Consider the following 24143-nt stretch of genomic DNA (forward strand, 5'->3'; position numbering starts at 1 on the left):
TTTTTTTTTTCAATATTTACTTTATTCTTAAACACCTTAAAGCCAAGAACACTGAAACCACTAAAGCAAAGCACAGAGGAAACATTTCAGAACACAGGAATAAGCAACAAATTTCTGAATAAAACGCCGACAGCACAGGAAACAGCCCCAAGAACTGACAAGTAGGAATACATGAAATTAAAACGTTCCTGTAAAACAGAGTGATTACCAACAGAACAACCAGAAAGCCTACTGGGGGGGGGGGGGATCCTTGTGATCTGTACTGAAGGGGGGAGGGAATCCTTGTGATCTGTGCCTCAGAAAGGGGGTAAATATCAAGAATATATAAATAATTGCATAAATTAAATGCCAAAAATCCTGCCAATCAACAAATGGTCCGCTGATCTGAAGAAATACTTTTTAGAAGAATGCAAACAGCCAAGAAACTCTTTTAAAAGTGTAGCCTATCTCTAGCCATCAGAATAAAGCAAAATTAAATTATCTTGAGATTCCATCTTACCCTAAGCAGAATGGCCATCATGGAGAAAATAAATGACAACAGATGCTTAAGAGGATGTAGGTTTTGAGAACTCTCACTGCAGACAGAAGTGTGAACTAGTGCAGTCACTGTGGAAAACACGTGGTGGCTTTGCAAAAGACTGAAGATAGAGCTTCCGTAGGACCCCACTGTCACACTCAGGCATATACCCAAGGTCTCTGTGTGCTACCACAGAGACAGCTGCACAGGCATGTTTATCACGGCTAAATTCACAATAGCTAAGAAATGGAAGCACTCTACATCTCCATCAACAGATCAATGAACCAGGACAATGGGGTACTGTGGTGCTTTGGGTATGCTCGGCCCATAAGAAGTGGCACTATTAGGAGTGTGGTCTTGTTGGAAGAGGTGGGGTCTGTTGGAGTGTGTCACTGTGTAGATGGGCTTTGCCCAGTGCTGAAGAGAGCCTCCTTCTGGCTGCCTGCTGCACACGGTCTCCACCCTGGCTGCCTTCAAATCAAGATGTGGAACTCTCAGCTCCTCCAGTACCTTGTCTACCTACACACTGCCATGCCTCTCACAATCGATGATAATGGACTAAACCTCTGAACCTGTAAGCCAGTCCCAATTAAACGTCATCGTTTATAGGAGTTGCCTTGGTCATAGTGTCTTTTCACAGCAATGGAAACCCTAACTAGGGTATATATACACACGGAATTTCAATTAGCCTAGAAGAAAAATAGAATTATGTAATTTGCAGGCAAATGGTTGGAAACGGAAACCATTTTCTTTAGTTTTTTTTTCAATATTCAATTTATTCTGTGTGTCAGAGTGTTTTGCTCACATCTATGTCTGTATACACACGTGTGTACTTGGTACCTGCAGAAGGCACTGGACTCTTGGAATTAACAGAGAACTAAACCTTAGATTGTCTGCAATAGCCAGTGCTCTTTCCCACTGAGCCATTTCTCCAGCCCTGAAATATTCTTTTTTAATAATTATTTTATGAGTCTTAATTATGTATGTGTGCATATGAATGCACTTGTCCTCTGAGGTCAGAATCATTTGATCCCCTTAGAGCTAAAGTCACAGGCAGTTGTGAGTTCTGGGAACTCATTTGCAGGAACAAGTGCTCTTAACCACTGAGCCACCTCTCACAGAGACATTCTATTTACCCAAGCTCAATGGCTAAGACAAGTCAGTATATTCTCCCTCATATGTGGATCCTAGCCTCTAACTGTTAAATATGTATGTCCAGATGAGAGTAAATTCAGGTAGAGCCCACAAAACGAGAAAGGAGCCCATGAGGCTGGAAAAATAGAGAAGTTTTAAAAGATGATGTTGAGGAAGGCAGCAGAACATTTGGAACAGGAGGATGCTGGAGGTGAGAGAATACAGTGGGACGAGGGGCAGGGAAGACAGAGAATCATGCAAATGAAACATGCCTGAAAAATGCAGACGCCTATTACTGCACAAGATAGTTCAGGAAGTACATTAAAAATTTAAAAAATATAAAAAGTGGTCCATACAAAAAACTAAGTAAGATAAAAAGAAACATTAGAAGGAAACTTGACATTTTTCTTCCCAATTCTCTCATGTTTTCCCTGTTGTTTGGGTAAACATACTCATGTCTGAAATCCCTGCTGATGCTAGAAGTACTGCTTCCATGTGTGATATTATTAATACATAAAATCAAATACGAGGGAAATTCATATTACTGTGGATAATGTGTTCTAAATTCAACTATGGAAGGCATATAAAAGCCTGTCGTTGCTACTTACTTGGTACTACAATATCAAAAACATGTCTGTGTTCCACAAAGGAAACTCCCAAAGAATTAGCTAAGTGTGAAAAAGACTCATGAAACAATGATCAAACTATGCTTCAACTTCCAATATGTTAAAGGACAAAAATACTCACTTAATTAAAATAGAAAGCCAATCATTTAAAAAAGCCCAAAGAGGGCTAGAGAGATGACTTAAAGGTTAAGAGCATTGGCTGTTCTTCCAGAGGCTCTGAGTTCAATTCCCAGCAACCACATGGTGGCTCATGACCATCTGTAATGGGATCTGGTGCCCTCTTCTGGCCTGGAGGCATACATGCAGGCAGAACACTACATATAATAAATCTTAGGAAGGAAGGAAGGAAGGAAGGAAGGAAGGAAGGAAGGAAGGAAGGAAGGAAGGAAGGAAGGAGGGCAGGCCAAAGAACAGATTTCTTACTTGCTGTTAATGAGCACCTCAGACTGCCGGTTATTCACTTGATTATCACTCTTGTGACGGAACTGAAAAAAAAAAGTTTAATAGAGACCACCATCGATCCTAACAGCAACACTAAGCATATTTCGAGTTCATCTGTTTAGACAATGTTGCTGTCCAAACATGAGTACAGCTTGCACTCACCTGGAGCAGAGTTCCATGCACAGCATATCAATGCTCACCTTCCTACAGCTCATCCTGGCGCACACATCAGCACCAGAAACCTCTCTCTATGTGCACGCATATACTGCCCTCGAGACCCACAACTCTAATTCTTACACATTTCTAGTTGTTTCTAAGAACACGGCATGCCCTTTGCCTCATAGTCCAGAGAAGACCTACACCAGTTTTGAGAGCTTCCAGCAGAAACTGGAAGTCCTATCCCTCACATACACACTCTGCACTTGCTACAGCAGATCAGTCTGCCCTGTGGTTTTCTTTTAAAACCTGAGGAATTGCTTTTAACAACATATATTTCATTCTTCAGATATCCTAGTGGTTAACAGTAATATTATGCAACACCACCCACTTAAAACAGAAATCAGAATAAAATACTAATCACACTTGGCATGAGTTTATGTTTTACGACCAAGTGATCAAACTTCGTACTGTATGCTCCAGCAAAGTAAGCATCTTATATCTCTAGGGAAAATCCAAATATTAGGAGCTTTCCTTTAGGCTCCAAAACTAGAAGCCATTCAGATAAGAGTTTCTATATGAACTGTCAAGGCCCAATAACGAGTCCAAATTAGAGACACATGTATCATAGAGACAATAAGCTAACCCAGGGACAAAGTTATTTCAGCCACACCCTCAGATGAACAGGGGTGATTTCAAAGACATGAAGCTTTAGTTCATAGACATAATTATAAGAATAAATGATTTTCCTTTTGTATTTCAAAATGTGTGTATAAATAGATATATGCATGCATGCATGCATGCATACATACATAAACACACATACACAAACACACATACACACACATCATACTTGTGTCAGGCTTTCTCATTTTCAACCTCAGATGTCATAGTATCAATGGATACCTTGAAATTCGTTAAGCACTTCGTTAGGGGACAGACACATACAGCATTAAGCAAGTACATTATACACTTGAGTGTGGCCAATTTTAAATGACTCAGATCAAATTATGGATTTATTAAAAATTATACATACAACAACTGTGAAGGAACATCACATAAATCAATTACAAGCCTTCCTCTGTCTCACACTTGGCCACTCTTTAGCCCCTCTGGCTAGGTCTCTGTTTCTGAAAAGGTAGAAATACGACTAAAATGGAAACACCAAGCATTCTCAGATGTGAATACTCACATAGTCATCGGTGGCATCCTTGACAGCTGTCATCGAGATCACCAGGACGAGTGGCACAATGGTGGTGAACCATGTCAGGGAAGAGATTTCTGGAATAAGCTGAAGCAACATTTTCAGTTGTTTAAGACTTTTTAAATTAGAAAAACATCATCTTCTAAACTGTGTCAATTAACTGTATAAGACTTGCAGAAATAAATGGGATTAGTTCGGCTAGCTGTACAAAAGTAAACTAGCTAAGAGGATTCAATTGCAGGCATTCAATTGCAAAACGTATTGAGAAATACTTTTAGGCCAACTTTCACACTGATTAAAATAAAATAAAACTTAAAACCAGGGTCCTTGAGCTCTTTCTCAGACACACATCTTTCAGCTGGTTGTTACATTGTCACTGCTCCGTCAGCTTCTCATCTCAGTCTTTAGGAAGTTACCAATCCCCCTCACAACACTTGCCAGAGAGCCTCTGATCATCTACCTTAGAAAGGGGCTAGCCAGGTATTTGCATCTTAAATCATTGGATACTCTGAAATTTTGAGTTAGTTTCTATGCTAGAATGATTTGTACAAACTCATGGGCTATGAATCCACATTCACAATGCTTCCCCTACCATACACAGAATACATTGTGAATGAGTCAGAACAATCTGAAGCTATCATGTCCTTAGTTTCCTATCCAAGTTTTACAACTGAAGCATCTAAGGCATTGAAAATCCTAGCAAACACAAACACTGCTAAAATATGTACCTGGGTCTCTTTGACTCCCACACTATCCCTGTGTGCCTCTACCTCTTGTGCTACTACCTAAGACAGATGTAGTAACAAGCATGTGACCCTATTAGACAAATATGTTTTGTTTTGGGTTTTTAAACAAATCGGATTCACTGGGAATCTGCTTCAGGGTCGTCAGGCAGAGAACAGTCCAGTAGAAACTGTCATGAAGGGGATACCAAGCCCCAAAAATATCTCAAAACTAAATCGATTTTAAAAAATAGATTCTGTGCGATTTCTTAAACATAAAAAAAAAAAAAAAAAAAACCTGAGTTCTAAAAAAAAAATTTATAGAACTAAGTTCCAGCATCCTGCAACACACTTGGTGACTACAGGCCAAATAAGCAACCAGAAGATACAGAGTCAAGGCTTCCCAACACAAAGGACTGATCAATGCCTAAGGATATAGAAAGCTAATCACCCTGACTTGACCATTACATACATGCATGATCTGAATTCTCACACTATACCTCATAAATATGTATATCATTACATGTCCATTCAAATAAAAATAACTTTAAAAGACACAATAAGAAAACAAAGCAAAAGGTTCCTGGAGATGCAGCAGAAACACTGGGTGAGCAGCAGAAGACGCTACTATTGCTCCCTGGTTGCTAATCCATTGCTTTACACATCATCTCCCCTTCACATTCCCAGACATTCATCAATAAATAATATTAAAAAGAGCCATCTCAACTGTCCCTTCCAAATATAAAATTGTATGAACAAAAGCCTGAGACTCTAAGAGCTATTAGAAAATCAATTCCAAATTCTGGAATGCTGTGAAAGGCCTCATCAAAAATCCAAAAGCAACTTTATGACACTGGGAGTAGAGATCCTGGGCTACATTTCCTTTCATGAATAGCAATTTGTTCATTCATTAGGTTCTTTTGGTTGGTTGATTTGATCTGGTCTGGTCTGGTCTGGTTTAATCTGGTTTGGGTTTTTTTGTTTGTTTGGTTTTTGGGTTTTGGTTTTGATTTTGGTTTTTTGCACAAGAAATATCCAGTTATTCTTAACTATATTTTTTCTGAGGGAAATTTCAAACCCTCTAATTTCAGTTCTTTTGGTTTTATTGAACTGCCTTCATCCTGGGCAGTGTCTTGACATGTGCTCAAGACAATAACTGCACGAAATCCTTGAGCAGCAGTGACTGACTAAGGAGACAGATGCTAATACAACAGAAAAGTGATAAATGTTCTCTCTCTCTCTCTCTCTCTCTCTCTCTCTCATCATGGGAGTTGATTTTTAAGATAAAAAAGTAGTAATAACACTAAAAATCTAATAAGAATAGCCTTATATAACCATAAGCAATTTAACTAAGTAATTATAGAAATACTTTCAACAAGTAGATAATGAAGAAATACAGCTTAAAGATTACCTGTAGTATCAGGAGGAAGAGGAAATAGGCATTTGCCACTCTTTGGAATTGCTCAAATAAATTAATTGGCAAGAATGTGAGAATGTTGTACTTGGACGTATGGATACGATTGTCCTAAAAAAAAAAAAAACCAGCATCATGTTAGTTTGCATAGAGGCGTTGCCCATTATAACTCTCACACGCACAAAGCTAAGCACAGTTTATGCCAGAACAAGATAGAGCAGTTAGTTGTCTAGGAAGTCCGAAGCTCCATGGCCCAAGTCCTTTCCATTTCCCAAGATAACATTGTCCTAATTCTAGTCGAAAGGACTCTGTGTCATATCACCCAGAGAGTCAAGGCTTATCACACACAGGTTGGCTTCTGGGGTGTTTCTCCTCTTGTGCAGTCTCTGGTGGATGTTGCAGGAGTGCCCGTGGTGTTGCATGAGGATCCCTGGGCTCATGCTGGAGCACAGATTTGCATTTGGATGATGATCAGTCTGGTCTCTCTCCCCAAAGTAGGATCCATTTGGGAAACTGACAAGGGATTTCAATGTCTAGAGATCTGGGATGAGAAACCCACTGCTTACTAGGTAGCCTGTCCTTATTTTGGAAGGGAATTACCAGAAACAATCTTTATTACAAAAAAAGTAATTTTGCCTCACTGTAATCTCTTGCTCTGTGCCAAGGCATGTCCCTTCGGTCTAAGGCCCTTCCTGATGATGTATTCCAATATTTGAAGGTTGTTCACAGAACGCACTACACCTTCTGTCTCTGACCCACAATCCCAAACCCCACAGCTTCTCCATGACTTTCTATAGCAGTTCCTTCCTGGCCACCCTCTTCAGAATCCATCCCAGCTTCTCTACATTTGTGTTAAGACACAGTGCCTACATCCAAATACTAAACACAGGCATGGCTCAAGAACAGGACTTAGCTGCCATGTGTTTTGAGCTCTTCTATTAACTGACCCTAGCATTTCATTAGTATTTTGGAAATTGCACCTCACTGTGTTTCCATGTTGAGTTTTAATCACCCGAGGTGACCACTCAGTCATTTCTGTAGAAGCTACCATTCATTATATCGGTTTTCTTCCCTAAGCGTTTACTTTTAATACTAATATGAAAAATCTTTCATGTGTCCTTAAACTATTGTTTTAATTTGTAATTCCTTCTTGTGCCATCAGAAAACTTCAAGTACATGTGATTTATGTATTCTTATAAGGCTAAAAAGGACAAGACCAAGGGAAAAGAAAATATTACTGAAGCAATAAAGCATGCTACACAGCCAGTGCCCTTTGTACATATTGATGTAAGCTCTCTGTTCTACTGTTATATGGAATTCAGGAGGCTGAGGTACAGTTCAGTTAGTAAAGTGTTTGCCTTGCAGCACAAAGGTTTGACTTCCACCCTCAGAGCCCATGAACAGAAATGGGGTGGGAGGAAGGGGTCATTTGTAATCACTGGACAGCCAGCCTAGCCTACTTGTCAAGCTACAGCCTGTGAGAGTCCCTGCCCCTGAAATAACTAAGAAATAAAGGTAGAGAGTATACGTGTGTATATGCACACATATACTCTGTATACTATATATTGAATAAAGTAGAGAGCTTATATGTGTATATGTGCACACATACTCTAAATGCTATATATTGAATATATTTTATTCATCTCAGCATGAATCTTTGAAAATATAATGAATGTTTTATTTAATCACTTATAAGTCCATTTATCTATGTTCCCAGGAAGCTGAACTCTTATCTGGCTCACAAAGATAACATAACAAGATTAAAGTGATAAGACATGATGAAATACAGAATCAACATAGTAAGAATGAGGGCTGTTCTCTTGACCTCCCTCCCCACCTCCCAATCAAAGCCCCTGTTTTTATTTCCCCCTTTATAAATCTCTAACTGGCTCTTCCCGTCTCTGTGCTCCTCCCCTTCCTCCCATGGTCACCTTTACTTCCCTGCTTCCTGTGAGTACTCTGGGTTATACTCATCTCTAAAGATGTGGAGCTAGGAAATGCAGATGAGAAAAAAATATGCAACACTTATCCTTCTGGATCTGTGTGACCTCACCCAATATAATATTTTTAAGTTCCATCCATTTACCAGCAAATCTCATGAGTTAATTTTTCTTTGCAGAAGAATACCGTTCATTGTGCACGTATATAAATACCACTACGGATGTTTGAAAGAGCTATGATGAGAGGTTTGAGCAAGTTGGTGGTATAGAGAGTAACAGTGAATGATGGTGGTGGTGGTGACAGCTAATATTTACCAAGTATTCTAAGAACTTGACCTTTTGTAACTTGTTCTATCCTTAGAACATTCTTGTGAAATGGGTACTATTTTTTTCCATTCCATTACAGGAAAAGGAAAGGTTCAGAGAGAGTCTTTTACACAAGGTTCCATAGCTTTGGAACAATAATGCCAGATGGGGACTCTGCACGTGGAGCACCCACACACACACTTTCACCTCTGTGCTGCTGCTGCTGCAGTCCAGTACAAGCAAGCATCCCTTACTTTACAGAGGAATTAGTCCTCATTTGCCTCACTCCCCAAACCTAGCCTTCTGCTACCTTCTTACCGAAGGAAACAGTTCATCTCCTTCTTTCCTCATGGTGCCTCAGTTACAGTCCTGGTTGTTGTTGGCTTGGTGTACAATTACGACTTCCTTGTAGCCCTTTGCAGTCTCCTTTGAGAGCAATCCCACCGCCCCTGTCGAGTAGCAATTCGGATAGAGTGGATAACCAGACCTTCTTTTCAGCTTTCCAAACAGGAGCTCAGTGACCAGGAGCCTTTCTATGTTCACTCTGGCTACTCCAGCAGAGGTATAAAGTGGAATTAAAAACCTCTTCAGAGACAGGCCACCAAAGAAAATGCCAGTAACCTGGAAAGCTTCTTCTGTGACAGTGAGATTCTCACATGCCGCATAACTATACTGCTGAACGTAGCAGAGCCAATAAAAAAACACCAGGCACTGCTAGATTGACACCAAAGCCTTGGGGACCTTCCTTAGGGGTTCCCTGGAAACATCTCACACATATTTAGAGGACTACCATGGAGATGAGGCCTCAACTAACATTTTGCTAAGTCAATGTATTTATACAAGCATGAGATTTCATGAGCGATTCCTGAAATGACCCCAAGGGGATTCCTGAATCCAATGTACTAGACGGGACAAACTCTGACACAGTGAGAAAAACTCTAGTCTATGACTTCACCCAGCCAGCATATCATTTCTTGTTCCTGTACTCTTCTAACCTGAGGCCGCTCCTGATCAATGCTCATAGTGGACCAGGGCTATCTCAAACACTTCCTGTGCAGTATGAAGAGGGAAGAGAAGGCCCTGGATGGCTACACCCATACATTAAGGCCTCAGCTCAAATGCCACAGCACAACAGAAGGGCCCACTCAGCCAGAAGTGAAACTAATGCGTGACATCTCGGATAATATGTGTGTGTTGTCTATATACACATATATTTATACATCATATACATATATACATGTTATATATGCATGTGTGTACATATATATACTACATATGTGTCATATGCATCACACACATCATATGCACATGCACACATACACACACACACTTTTTATGTTCCAAATTCAATCCTGTAAACAGCAGGTGCATTTGACTATTTTCTCAATCACCTCCAATACTTCTCCATCATGATGAGTTCAACTCCCATTTGCAACTTCAGGGTCAGGCTCAGATTCACTTAAACCAACCACACAATCCATCTTTCCATTTTTGAGATGAAAAAAAAAAGATGACACATGACTTATGTCAAGTCTGAGATCTGAAGAGACTTTCTCTTGCCTGTTGCATCCCAACATGGAAGAAATTAGCCCCAGGTACCACTCTTTGACTCCTGGGGCTGCTAAGAATAAAGTGAACACTTACAATGCAGGGCTAGGATGTGTACAAAAACAAAACAAACAAAATGGACATGAATGTGGAGGCCCACGTCCACATTCTCAGCAGAGTATGATGGGGCCATGCCCACGCTCTCAGCAGTGAGTGGGGCGGTCCACACCCACGTTCTCAGCACTCAGGAGGTAGAGGCAAGAAGGTGGAAAGTTCCAGGTCAGCCTGGGCTACACAGTGAGTTTGAAGCCTTGTATTGAGACTCTGACAGAAAACAAATAAATAAAATCTAAAAAGAGAGAGAGAGAGCAACTAGAGCAGGCCTTCCTTGAGACTCCCCATCTCCTCTCTGCTTTTTAACTATACTTTGTTCACATCTGCCATGATCTAAGTTAGTTTGAGGGTTTTTTCCCTCCAACCAAACACCAAACACAAGCATTACTAACACATTCAAGGTTCGTTCGTGTTCCGTGTAACGTGTGGCTTTATCTCTACTCATGCCTAACACACTGCAGCACAGAATGTGACCTTCCATGAGCTCAGGGGTGGTCTGTGTGTTTCTGTGAATGCCACAAGCCAATCCCCAGGAGCTTTCACAAGAGTCCATGATTTCAGCACTATCGAGACTTCTTTCCTCATCTGATGAGACACTTGTATGTCATGACAACTGTACAAATATCTACCTTTTCCTGATACAGGAAAACTCATGTGTCATGTTGCTATGACACACTCTAGATTCCAGGGAAATGAACAACCCTGCTAAGGGAATGAGAATCTCTAAACCGTGGAATTAAAAGCAAAGAGCTGTGCCCATAGACTGCTTTTCGGAAAGGAGGAAGTGGCCAGAAGACAATTGTACCACTCAGGAAATATGTGAAACACCCACATTTACGCAAAGCTTCTCCAAAGAATGCATGGTGGGGCACATGGCAGTTCAGTCATGTCTGGTGGCACCTGTCTCTCTGATACCAAGCTCCTCCATAGTAGTCAAATGTTGCCTAGTGCAATTCCTCGGGGCTCAGAGTGGGAAAACGGAGAGGTGAGGATGCTGCAGAAGGAGCTGTGTGGAGAGGTAGTTATGGATGATGACTACCAACAACATCACAGCATTCTCCTCAGCCAGGGTCCAGGCTGTATGCAAAATGCATTTTTGTAGGGAGAAGCAGCAGAGGGAACATTACACAGTCGCTCACTCCTTCAGCTCATGTTTGCAAAGGGTCTCCTATGTGTCGAGCCAGGACTACAAATATGGACAGATAGAAATCTATACAGAGTAAATCTGCATTCTATCTATGGGGGAGAAAGGCAGGAATAAACAGAAAAGAAACTTGTAAACTGGTGCCATTATTTAAGAAAGGCCCTACCAGAGAAGAAGCTTCTCCTTAGGAAGCCTTCTCACCAGACTCTCCTAGTTAACATAACTTCAAGATGACCCTGATGGGGAAATGAGAAGTGAAGTTGGGAGAGTGAGAAGGGCTGGATCCGGGAGGAGCTAGGGGTGGAGAGTGAATATGCTCAAAATACATTGGAGGAAATTCTCAAAGATTAATAGAAATATATTATTTTGAAAGACTACCCTGATGAGACTGTGGAAACACCTGATACTAGTGGTGCCCATCCTACCTCCAGGTTCCCAAAACAATCCTCGTGTTAACACACACCAAAAAAAAAAAAAAAAAAAATAGAAAAAAGAAAAATTTTAGGTGTATTTTAGCTAAAAATTTAAAGCTGAGATAACTAATGCTTAATGTAGATTTTCTTTACTATAGATGTATGTTTACTATAGATTTATTTCTATGGTACGGATAATGTATACATAAAGTATTTACATGTACACACATATGTGCATATATGTAACAATATGTGATACACGTGTATACTTTTTGTGTGTGTGTTCATACATATTGTATCTATAGCAAAAAAAATACCTACTATATGTGTCTGGGTGTACTCGGAGTTTTAGTGTCTTTTCATAAGTGGGGACTGTGCTCACTTGGAAGATGGCTAGCCAATCACTGGTACTATCAAAGAAAAAGGGCGCAGGAAGGATGGAAGAACAAGCGGCCGGCCCTCGGGGTGACAGTTTCACCACAGATAAGAGGTGTTGCCACCTTCCATGTGCCAAGCACAGTCCACAGTCCTCAGAACCTCCAGGGAGCCATCTTCACAGTGTTTTACAAATGAGGAAACTGAAACTGAGGCTGTGAGCAGTTTTGAGGGTTGAGGCCAAACGTAGCATTTCATGGAGTCCTATGTTCAAACGCTGTGTTTATGCAGGTGAATCAGAAATACGGAATCCCCAGACTGCCTCTTGGGAAAGGATCCTCTGATCCTTGCAGTTCAGTGAAAGGTTCACATTAATTCAATCAGCCAGAGCAGTCACTTGCAGGCAGCCTGAATCCGAGTGTCACCAAGCTGCTCCTGGGAGCTCCTTTCCCATCTAAGCCCGGTGGTGCAGTGCCTTTTCAAGAAGAGCCCTTCCGAAGCTGCCAGGTAGCCATGACAATGACCTTCTCTTTTCCACCCTCAGGCATCAGTTTGGTGTTTCTGCATCTGAAAGCCTGTTCTAAAACTAACAGTGTCCTACAAATAATGATTTATCTACAAAGGACTAATTTGGACAATTACCAGGGGAACAGATTACATTCTCCTCTGAGGTTAATTTAATCACACTACTTCGTTGTTTTGTTTCTCTGTCCAGAATGCTTAGACCCTTAAAACATTTTAGATAGTTCCAAACGTAATGTTAACTTCCCTTTTGTGACATTTGAAAAAATGACTTCAAATTCCTGCTAAATTATAAAGAGGCTGGGTTGGAAAGAGAAGAGAGCATAAAGCAAGACGGACTTCGGGGACTCTTTCTGGGAGCTCTGCTACTGAGCTGTTGACTCTTGCTTCTGCTTTGCCAGGGTGTGTCTGTGCCTCCTGCTTATACATCCAGCCTCTGCTAGGGACAAAAGCCCTTGGCTTTCGCCAAAGCCCATCTCAGAGCTTCAGAGTCTTCTGGGAGCAAAGAAGGCATTGCATTGAGTGGATGTTAAAGCTAGTTCAGTCATTCATTCAGGCTCATTTTCCTGACTACAGAGAGGTTTGGGAGCATGAAGTCCATACCAAGTTGTTTGGTTTTTTTTTTTTTTTTTTAATTAGATCTAAATAGATCACGCACACACTGCTGTGCAGTCTGGGAACTGGGCCAAACTTCAGGATCTCAGTGTTTATGACAATAACAAAGGCACAGTGGAGGAGTCTGGTTAACAAGAAAGAGTAATAATCCTTCCTAGGACTCTGCTCACACCAGGCTTCTACATAGTAATAGAGCCTCAAGCAGTACCCTCAAAGGCTGCAACTGGGGACTAGCAGGAAGCCCCCAGTGCTCTGTGGCTCCACTCCAGGTCTCCCTGCTACTGTAACAGCCCCAGTCTTCCTGGTCCATGGACCCTTCACAGGCAGGATTAGGCAATATCTTAATTGTTGGGTGTATTTTGCCTGGGAAAGAGGTGCTGGAAAGGAGGGAATAAACAGAGGACCAGGTCAGAAATTAGAACAGAAAAGTATCTAGGTTGGTGAGGGATGGGAGTCAGAGGACTTTAAAGTTTTTTGTATCATTAAAATAATAATAATAATTAATAAAATGTCATTCTTCAATATTTTGTGACCACAGCATGCACAGGTTAATGAATTTTCACCAAATGTTGAGGCTAGGTGAGACACTGCCCTAATCTTGCTTCAGGACTGACAATGAAACTCCCTAATGACATGCATGAAAAGGCAGAAGCTAACACAGATTCAATAAGAGACACAGTAGAAACCCAGTGTGAGTGCTGAGCAGACCATGTCTTCTTGGAGTCTCTGTGGAAGCTGGTTTGATCAGATACTGTAAGACACTGAACCGAAGTCCACATGCCAGGCTCCATAGCAAGGAGCCATGGGAACTGAATTATTTATTTAACAGGTGACTATCCAAGCCAGGCATGGTAGCACCTGCCTTTAATCCCAGGCAGATCTCTCTGTGAGTTCAAGATCAGCCAGATCTACAGAGCTAGTTCTAACACAGGCAGGGCTACACAGAGAAACCATCGAGAGAGAGAGAGAGAGAGAGAGAGAGAGAGAGAGAGAGAGAGAGAGAGAAGAAGAAGAAGAAGGAGGAGGAGGAGGAGGAGGAGGAGGAGGAGGAGGAGGAGGAGGAGGAGGGGAGGGAGGGAGGGAGGGAGGGAGGGAGGGAGGGAGGGAGGAAGGAAGGAAGGAAGGAAGGAAGGAAGGAAGGAAGGAAGGAAGGAAGGAAGGAAGGCAGGCAGGCAGGCAAGCTAGCCATCCAGCCAAGCATCACTGGGAGGAGCCCAGTTAAGAATAACAACCAATGCACAAAACTGCTTTACGACCAAAGCAACCAGATCCTGCCCCATGCCACCTGAATGAATAAACAAACAGGATATTGGCTACAGTTGCCAAACCTTTCCCACCTCAACTTTCCTCCTTCATGTCATCTCCTCTGAGGTATTCTTCTCTCTTTTGCCCAAGAAAGCAGAGTTCATCCAGACACACACACATAACACACACTGACATCACACACACAATACACACAAACACATACTGACATCACACACACACAATACACACAAATACACACTGACATCACACACACACAATACACACAAACACACACTGACATCACACACACACACACACACAATACACATGAGGAAGAATCCATTGAGGTTGCTGCTGTGTTTAGAATCAACACTGGAAGGGCTGGAGAGATGGCTCAGTGAATAAGGGCACTTACTCTTGCAGAGGATTTGGGTTTGATTCCCAGCACCCACATGGCAGCTCACAGCCTGCTCTAACTATAGCTTCCGAAGTTCTGACATCTTCTGGCCTCCTCAGGCACATGTGATGCACAGACATAAATGCAGACACAATACTCATTACATGTAAGTTAATAAATAATAAATCTAGAATCAATGCTGGAGGCATTGTGTGACCACACTAGCTTGTGCTCTGTGTCACTCACTCCCAGAAAGGATCATCAGTGGCCCTGAAAATTAGACAGTGCGTTTTAGGGGATAAGGAGGCAAAACACAAAGGTCTCTGGGCTCAGCTCTCTGCCTTTTAGTAAAAGTTTTCTCATTTTGGAGTGGTGGCCTGTGCAAGCACTCTGCCTCTAAGCTATATGCCCACTCTTAACTGTACTCCTCTGTCTCACCCCGCTCCTAAGCAGCTGGGATTATAAACCATCCAGGCCAACCTCAATAAATGTTTATTTTCTAAAAACACTTTTTGGTATGACAAAAAAATACAATAATAGCACAATCCAATGGAATGCACACACATATCCAGGCCAGTCCATGTGCGTACAGGTGAATGTGTGTGAACAAACATGCATGCATGTATATCCATGAAGTAGAGGGTAGAGGTTGACATTGGTGTCTTTCGTCATTGCTCCCTGACTTACATATTGAGGCAAGGTCTCTCACTTGAACCCAGAGTTCATCAATCCGGCTAGTCTAGCTAGCCAGCATGCTCCATGGATACTCTAACTCCCAAAGCCGGGGATTACAGGCAAGCCACTATGTGTGCCCAGCATCTTTGTGAGTACTAAGGATCTGAACTCCACTGCTCTAGGTGTGTGCAAGTACTTTACCCACTAATCCATCTCCCCAGTCCTAGACCAATGATCCGTAACCCTGATTGACCATTAGAATCCTGGCTCTTTTAAAAAATGCCTAGACTCCACCCACAGAGCTGCTGATTCAAGTGGTCCATTAGTGTAGATATTGATGGAGACTAGAAAGTCATGCTCCCTAAACATGCATAGCACACAATAGTAAAGGAGGCTTAATAACAGAGTGTCAATCCCTGTCACTACCAGTAGAAGTGGGAGGTCACTGTCAACTCTCTCCACAGGCTGCCACTCTCTCCCACTCATTAATAAATCCACTGCAGTAACGCATCCTCTTCCACACCAAACTAGTCAAATGGTGTCTAGAATATTGTGCTTGACTCTGAAACATTCTACCATAAGCAGTCACAGAAAAAAGCAGAAGCTCTTTGTAAAGAAATGGAATTCCAGGTGATCATTCTAGGACTCCGGTTTAAGCATTCATTCACAGGTATCATGATTGTCACGTGACCCAGAGAAATATTTGTTCTGCTTTGGCCTCCAAACAAAAGGCAAAATGGATATCTGAAGTATCAAGAAGAGAGGACAAAATAAGCAAAGGAATGTCAATTTGCCTCGATTAATAGAGTAACGAAACTATCCTGCTGGGTGATGGCATACATGTGTAATCAGAGACAGAAAGATTGCTGAAAGTTCAAGACCAGCCTAGTCGACATAGTGAGTTCTAGGCCAACCTAATCTACATAGTGAGTTCTGGGATAGCCTGGTCTACATAGTGATTTCTAGACCAGCCTAGTCAACATAGTGAGTACTAGGGTAGCCTGATCTACATACTGAGTTCTAGACCACCCTAATCTAAATAGTAAGTTCTAGGCCAGCCAAGGCTCCTTATTGAGACTTTGTCTCAAAAGAACATATAATATTTTTTTCCAGGAAAAGGAATACAGCTGGAGATTATCACATTACATGAATTAAGACAGACTCATATGCTCAGTACTAGAAAGCTAAAGCAAGAGGATTGCTGTGAATTTCAGACCAACCTAGTCTGCATGGTGAATTCCAGGCCTACCTGAGCTACAGACTAAGATCTTGTCTCAAAAAACAAAAACAACAATGACAACTTTTTAAAAGTATATTTTAGCGGTTCTCACCACAAACAAGTACGTGTAATAAGCAAGGTATATGCTAATTAATTTGATTTAACCATTCCACCACTTAAACACATTTCAAACTATTTTATCACATTTACAAAGAAGAGACATAGTCACCTGAACAATAACAACAAAATCTGAGCACTGGTTTCCTAACGGTGGACATGAGTTAGATATTGTATTTTTGCATGAATATTTTGACTGATCTTCAACCTACAAAACATAAGATATGACAGTAACTGTGATTTTAGCAATCTGATCATAGAGCCATGTTGTTCCAGCTGATAAAACTGCAAAACATGATGAAAAACCACTTGGTGACGGTTGGAGAGAGTGGTTTTCCGTTAGCTTCAAAATTGTTGCTAAGTTGTCCCACTTGGTTCACACAATGATCATGGGCCTGTTTCATAAGGGCAGTGACTACAAAGGAAACTGGGTTTGTGGTTCTCTTCACTGGGGCCGTTGCCTTTCTTCCTCTTGCGTCTTCTCAGTTAAATCTTAGCTGAAGTCCATCCGGAAGCCTCCAACCTCTAACAGGGCTCTGAAATTCTACCATCAGGGATCACCTATCTTAATTCTTCTAATTCCAACTGTATATTATCTCACAGAAGCTATTTTAAGATTTCTAAAATGATGGGTCAAAAGAAAGCTTTCTTCTCTTAAGTCGTTTCTTTCAGATATTTATTTATTCAGTCACAGCGATGACAGGAGCCCTTCTACATTGACACTTGGACATACAGAGTGAAATAACTTAAAGTCAAAAACATTACTTCACCAAAGGGGTGATTCACGACTAACACAGCTGGAAGTCTGCCAACCCACACAATACCATCCTACTGCATCATCACAATTCAGTACAGTCCCTGGGCACAAGTGCCCAGTGGCTATCTGTGGGAGGAATCAGACATTCTCTTTATACAGGACACCACATTGCAGAGGCTACTGAGATGACCTTGAACAAGTAGAACCCATATGTAGTTGCTAATCATAAGAGTAGCATTCTCTATAGGTGTGACCAAACTGCGCTGCTCAGGTTCTATCAGCAAGTCTTGATCCAGGTCACAAAGCACAATTAGATCATGAACCTCTATGTCAGTGGTTCTTGACCTGTAGGTGGTGACCCCTTTGGGAGGTCAAACAACTCTTTCAGAGGGGTCACCTAAGACCATCTGAAAACACAGATATTTACAGTATAATTTGTAACAGTAGCAAAATTACAGTTATGAAGAAGCAACAAAAATAATTTTGTGGTTGGAGGTCACCATAATGTGAAGAGTTGTTTTAAAGGGTCACAGCATTAGGAAGGTTGAAGAATGACTGTTCTGTGTTATTGTATGTTCTTTGAGAAATTTGATAAATAGTTGGAAGAACATGACCGTTGCATGTATGCCTTCAAGATCTTTACCAATGCAACCAAGTTTGTGTTTAGCACTGCAACTACATGCTTGATGTGTTGTGTTGACCATCAGAATCTCTCAGATCTTATCGTGCCATGAATCAAGCCTGTGATACTTCCTGTGTGTATAAGGTTTATGAGATTTTATATTCATTGCAGTGTTGTTAACATTTGCTAACATGTTACATGCCGAGTTTATAGCAATTTGAACATCTGATCCTGTAAAGTTGCACCTCCATGTTTAATGTCTGACCAATTATTCACACAAAGTTTCCTACATTCCTAGGATGTAGAAGTGACATCCTAAATGGTGACAGTCTATGGCTGGGTAATATAGAATATATCCTAAGGTCGGGCATGAGTTTGAAAGTAAGGCATCATAATTTGGAGATAATATTTTGCATGCCATGTATAGCCTGATGGATTGTCAAAGGGGAGAAAGATTAAAACCACTTTCTTAAGGTCTTCCAGCTGGTTGTGATCAACAGGGTTTTCCTGTGATTCTCAATCCCCTCTACACCCACCTTTAGAACCAATTGGCCACCCATTTCCTGAGCTGTTCCCTTCCCCAAACTTCCATCTTCCTCTCCTCTGTTCTCCTCAGCCATTGCTCTCCTTCCTCCTCAGGCTTCCCCCCCACCCAACCCCCCCCCTGACTCATCAGCCCCGACTGTCTGCCCCTCACTGCACAGATAGCCATCCCCAACTTCCCCTTTTTTTTCAATGTCACATACGTCCTCCTAAGTACATTTAAATTCTAAATCTACAACTCTTGCCACACCCAGGTTCTGCTCAGTACTAAGCTGCAGTTTATTTAATCTCTAGTCCAAGTATAACCCTATTTTATTTGGTGGGTCCCCAGCTACTAGGAGCCTGTCATGCCATATAAAAACTACAGGGCGTGGCTTGTGTATGCAGCAATTATGCCTCAGCCCTAGAGGTCTGGGACAACAGGCATGTATTACATGCCCGGCATGACATTCTTTTTCAAGCAGCTTCATCTCATCTGCCTGGACTGCAATAATTTCACATGGCACACTTGACCCTTGCTCAGTGCTGTCCTTCCCAACACTGAGAGTCCAAATAAGCACATGAGATCATTTCCTATTCATTCTATCAAAACTTCCTCCAAAATGTTCACTAACATTGAGTTCTCCTCTCCCTGATGTAATAGACCATATAACACAATTAGAATTTAGCATCTCTTTTCGATTCTCAGTGTTGGTTTATTCTAGTGTGCTGGTCTTCTCTTCCTTCGAAGATTGCATATGCTACTTAAAGTTGGGAAGCAGACTCTGTACTCCCTTGCTAGATAAGCCCACTGGACTAGAACACACTGCTAATGTAGGCAGACAGCTCCCTTCCACAGGTGTTTTGAGGTCACTTAAAAAGCCAGCACCTATATCACTTTCCTCACATATTCCTAATCCCTTTGAGCTTTGTGTTCACTTTGGACACTGTCTCAGATCATCTTTGAAAAGTAAAGCAGCAAACGTATATGTTTCTAGGTAGAGAGCAGGCACTCCTGGAATACTGAACTTAGAATTCATTTTGTCTCTATTTTTAAAATACCGTGAATCATGTATCGATTCACGAGACATTTTATTCCTGAGCCAATTGGTCTCAGAGAAACAGAGGCGCATTGTGTGGACTTGGAGAGATCCACTGACTAAATCACACACAGAGAATAACAGTAGACCCATTTTTTTTTTAAGGATACAATTCTAGATGGTAAATATGCTAATTGTACTGATTTGATCATTATATAGTATTTAAATAATGAAAAAATCATATTGTATCCCATTAATATATATACATAGTTATGTTGATAAAATGGAGTTTTTAAAGATACATAAAATATCACAATACTTTATTTTTTATTATTTGTGTGTGTGTCTGTCTCTCTGTGTCTGTGTGTGTGTGTGTTTGTAAGGATAATCTCTTGTGTACTGTGTAGAAGCATCACCTGTAAATAAGAATTTGATGGCCAATAAGCTGAGGTAGAATTTAAAGGGGGGACATCCAGCAGAGAGAGAAAGGAACTCTGGGAAAGGTGGGAGGATTCTCCACTGGGGCTCAAAGGAAGTCAGTTGTCACTGAGGAGAGGTAACGAACCATGTGGCAGACATAGACTAGTATAAGTGGGTTAGTATAAATTATGAGCTAATCAGATAACAGAACTAGCTTAGCCTAAGCATTTATTCATAAATCATAAGCCTCCAGGTCATTTTTCGGGAACTGAGACATGGGTGAAAGAAAAAGCTCACAGTTACATGTGTCTCTGTGTGTCTCTGTGTGTGTGTCTGTGTGTGTCTCTGTGTGTGTGTATGTATGTCTGTGTGTGTCTGTGTATGTGTTTGTGTGTGTGTGTGTGCACGCGCGTGCACACGCATGGGCACGCAGGTGCTTCTGATGGCAGATGGCCTACAGCAGGAGTTACAGACTCTATCAAGCTGTGTCCCCTCTGGAACAGTAGCAAGTGCTCTCAAACACAGTCATCTCACATCCCCAACGTCACACTTTATTATCACTACAAGTGTTTCATTAGTTTTTTTTTTTTTTTTTTTTTTTTTTTTTTTTTTGCTTTTTGAGTCAGGGTTTCTCTGTGTCGCCCTGGCTGTCCTGGAACTCACTCTGTAGACCAGGCTGGCCTCGAACTCAGAAATCCGCCTGCCTCTGCCTCCCAAGTGCTGGGATTAAGGTGTGCGCCACCACCGCCCCGGTGTTTCATTATTTCTACCGTTCATCTTAAGTTCTTGGCTTACATAACTAAACATTTTTAACATTAACCTACTTTAAATTTCTATTATTTATTTATTTGTTTATTTACTTACTTGTATGGAGAGGAGCACATACCACTAAATACATATGGGAGTCAGAAGACAATTTGCAGAAATCAGTTCAACCCTTCCACTGGGCTGAAACTTAGGCTGTCGGGCTTAGCAGCAAGTCCCTTTACCTGCTGAACCATCCCAACAGCCCAACCAATTTTAATATAACTGCTTATTACTTCTATTGTTGTCTAATTATTAATCAAGGGCACCTTCTGACAAGGTGAACGTCCCCGCCCTTAGCACTCTCCCCTTCACTCTCCAATCCTACTCCATCCTCCATTTCTTGGCAATCTGAAACTCCCCACATGATTTTACATTTCCCACCTTTCTGTTCTCAGTGTCATGTTTACCAATCAATAAAAATTAGAGCCGTTAACATCGTCGTTTTGTTTATATTCTAAATCCTGTAACTCTCAAAGGTGCTTGTAATTGCTTTCTAGGCCTGGGTTATGTCTTGCTATGTGCTTTGCAGTTTACAGTTTGTTCATAAACAACAGTTCCTGCTGTATTGAAATCCTGCCCTTTGACAGCTTCAATAAGCTTGCTCAGGCAGGCTTAATGCTCAGGGCTCTGCATCATTTATCTGAGTTTTAGATGATTGCTTTCCTCCACTAGTCATATGCACAGGTCTAAAGTGAGGCCAATCCTTGTTTTGTAAAACCTATATCCCTCTACCTTCCTTCATCTTTAGAGTATAAATGGGTCAGTTGGGCTGTGGACATAGCTCAGTATAGAGTACTGCCTGGCAGAAGCACAGTCCCAACTTCAATGCCCAGAACCTTCCAAAAACAAGTTTTTAACTTGCCAAGGTTAACATTATCAGAGCCTGTATTGAAATAAAAATGAAATAGTTGACTCTACACTTGTTTTTCTGTTTGTTTGTTTGTTTGTTTGTTTGTTTTCTAGGACTGTTCAAAAGAAGAACATGCTAATCATGTGCAAAATCACAGACTGGAAACCAGCCATACGTAGTCTCGCCTTCCCACCATCAAATTGCTTGATTTCGATGAGTACCTAGACTTCGCCCCATCTCCTTCATCTGGGTGGATGCTCTGGGAGACTGGAGTATATGCCAATCACCTCACAGCAGCACCAACAGATTCTAGCTATATACATTTGAGAAAGTCACTTACATGGACTATTTAATGCCTTGGTGTCTTCTTACATAAAACGAGACAACAAAAGTACTTGGTGTCAGAAGATCACATATGTTAATGTGGTAATTTAGTAATATAACCATAACCTTTAGGACTATAACCTTTAGTTGTTAAGCATCGTGAGTGTCAAACAGTCATTGTTACCATTCCTGCCTTCACTATCAACCGAGTGTCTGTCATGATCCACAGGGAGGCTGAAGGAGGCTGAGGGCCTTTGTTGATGCCTTGAATAGAACAGGAAGCTGGCAAGTACTTCACTGGCTTAGCATTCTTTCAGATTGGCTCATCTAAGGAGGAAGCTCCACTCTCACAGACATTGTGCTCTTGTCATGTGACACCCTCCTTTCTCCACAACTGTAGAGTGCACAGGTTGTCATGAGACTTTTGGCATCTCATGGGTTTTCATCATGGAACATGATATCTGCTGTAAGTAGTTCACAAGCCTATGTATTTTCTTACCACCACTGTGATAGCATACCCTATCACTGCCCTACAGGGACTCCCAAACTCACTGTGGAACCTGCCCACAGATCCATCAGGTTTAAGAGAAAAATCCATAATTAAAGCTGGTTCACAAGAAGCATCTGATAGACCAGCAGTCCTCAACCTGTGAGTCAAGACCCATTTGGGGGTTGAACGACTCTTTCACAGTGGTCACCTAAAACTATCAGAAAACACAGATATTTACATTACAATTCATAACAGCAACAAAATTACAGTTATGAAGTAGCAATGAAAATACTTTATAATTGGGTGTCACCACAACACCAGGAACTGTATTAAAGGGTCACAGCATTAGGAAGGTTGAGAGCCACTGTAATAGATATGATTGTTATTACTATCAAATATTTTGTTAAAATTATCTAATTTAATCCTTCAGCAAGCAACCCTAACAGAAACTTTCTCACAATTTGTAGGTGAAATATATGATTCTCAGAGGAATAAACCAATCAGATCACAAGCTAGTCCTGGGAGAAAAGTTTCAAACTATGGTTCCCATGTTAGCCCCAAACGCTCTTTCCACCACACGTGAGAACTCATTTCTCCTTTCATCTCTCCCATAAAAGGACTGAGTTTATTATTGTTTTCTTCTCAGTGTTTTGGTAGGAATGTCTTTCTAATAAATATGTTCGTTTTCCCTGGGATCCCTCCAAATAGACTTCCATTAAAGCTGGGCAAGACTGAGAAAACACCTAAGGGAGTGGCCTACCTTAAAGAGGTATTCCAGTTAGTAAACAATCTTAAGTTCAAACCCTACATGTACAGGGACTAACACATAGTCACTATGTACTTTCATGCCTTAGTCCTCACAATGGCTCTATGAAGTCATTGCCCTTAATTAGCCCCCGTGAGACTGAGAGAGCTACAGCTCATTCTTCTGGAGAGGCCCAGTAAAGACCAGGCACCTCAGGCCCCTCCGAGCTGTATCACTGCCCACTAGAGATGAATCTCTATGACCTACACTTGCAGCTTCTCACTGTAAGTTTCTGTTGTCCTTGGCTCTGCAGGCTTAATGGATTTTGTTTCTCCTTGATACATCTTCAATCAAAAACAGGGAAGCCATATAGACTCTGCTCAGGTCCCAGGTTACTGTTATAACACCTTGGGACTAGTAGGAAACCAACAAAAAACATAGCCACACATTTGTAGTTTTTGTTTATATCATTACTACATCATTAATATACTATTGGTTTTAAAGGACAGACCTGAAACATGTATGGCAAATTGTTAATGCTTACTCTGCCTGGGTGGTGGGTTCAAGGGGGTGGTGTTATCTTCCATATATTTATGATTGAAATACCTCGTAGGTTATATTTTAAAAAAACAGCAGAGAAAAAAGCTGTATAATCTTACAAAATATGGCTTTGCTTATAGTCACAGAGTAAAAGTACTTGTTATACACTGGCACAATTAAAT

General features: G+C 41.3%; 1 protein-coding gene across 6 annotated transcripts in view; it reads right to left on the bottom strand.

The window, feature by feature from the left end:
• The window catches only part of Atp8b4 (ATPase phospholipid transporting 8B4 (putative)), a 172545-nt gene that overhangs the window by 123947 nt on the left and 24455 nt on the right, over nucleotides 1-24143 (bottom strand). For all 6 annotated transcript variants that reach the window (XM_076929685.1, XM_076929687.1, XM_076929686.1 and 3 more), the window contains 3 exons: nucleotides 6212-6325; nucleotides 4067-4165; nucleotides 2701-2762 (listed from right to left, as the gene is read on the bottom strand). In XM_076929685.1, the coding sequence (XP_076785800.1) occupies nucleotides 2701-2762; nucleotides 4067-4165; nucleotides 6212-6325 (275 nt within the window). The remainder of the gene's footprint in view (nucleotides 1-2700; nucleotides 2763-4066; nucleotides 4166-6211; nucleotides 6326-24143) is intronic.

This window comes from Arvicanthis niloticus, chromosome 2, assembly GCF_011762505.2.
Source record: "Arvicanthis niloticus isolate mArvNil1 chromosome 2, mArvNil1.pat.X, whole genome shotgun sequence".
NCBI classification, from domain to species: Eukaryota; Metazoa; Chordata; class Mammalia; order Rodentia; family Muridae; genus Arvicanthis; species Arvicanthis niloticus.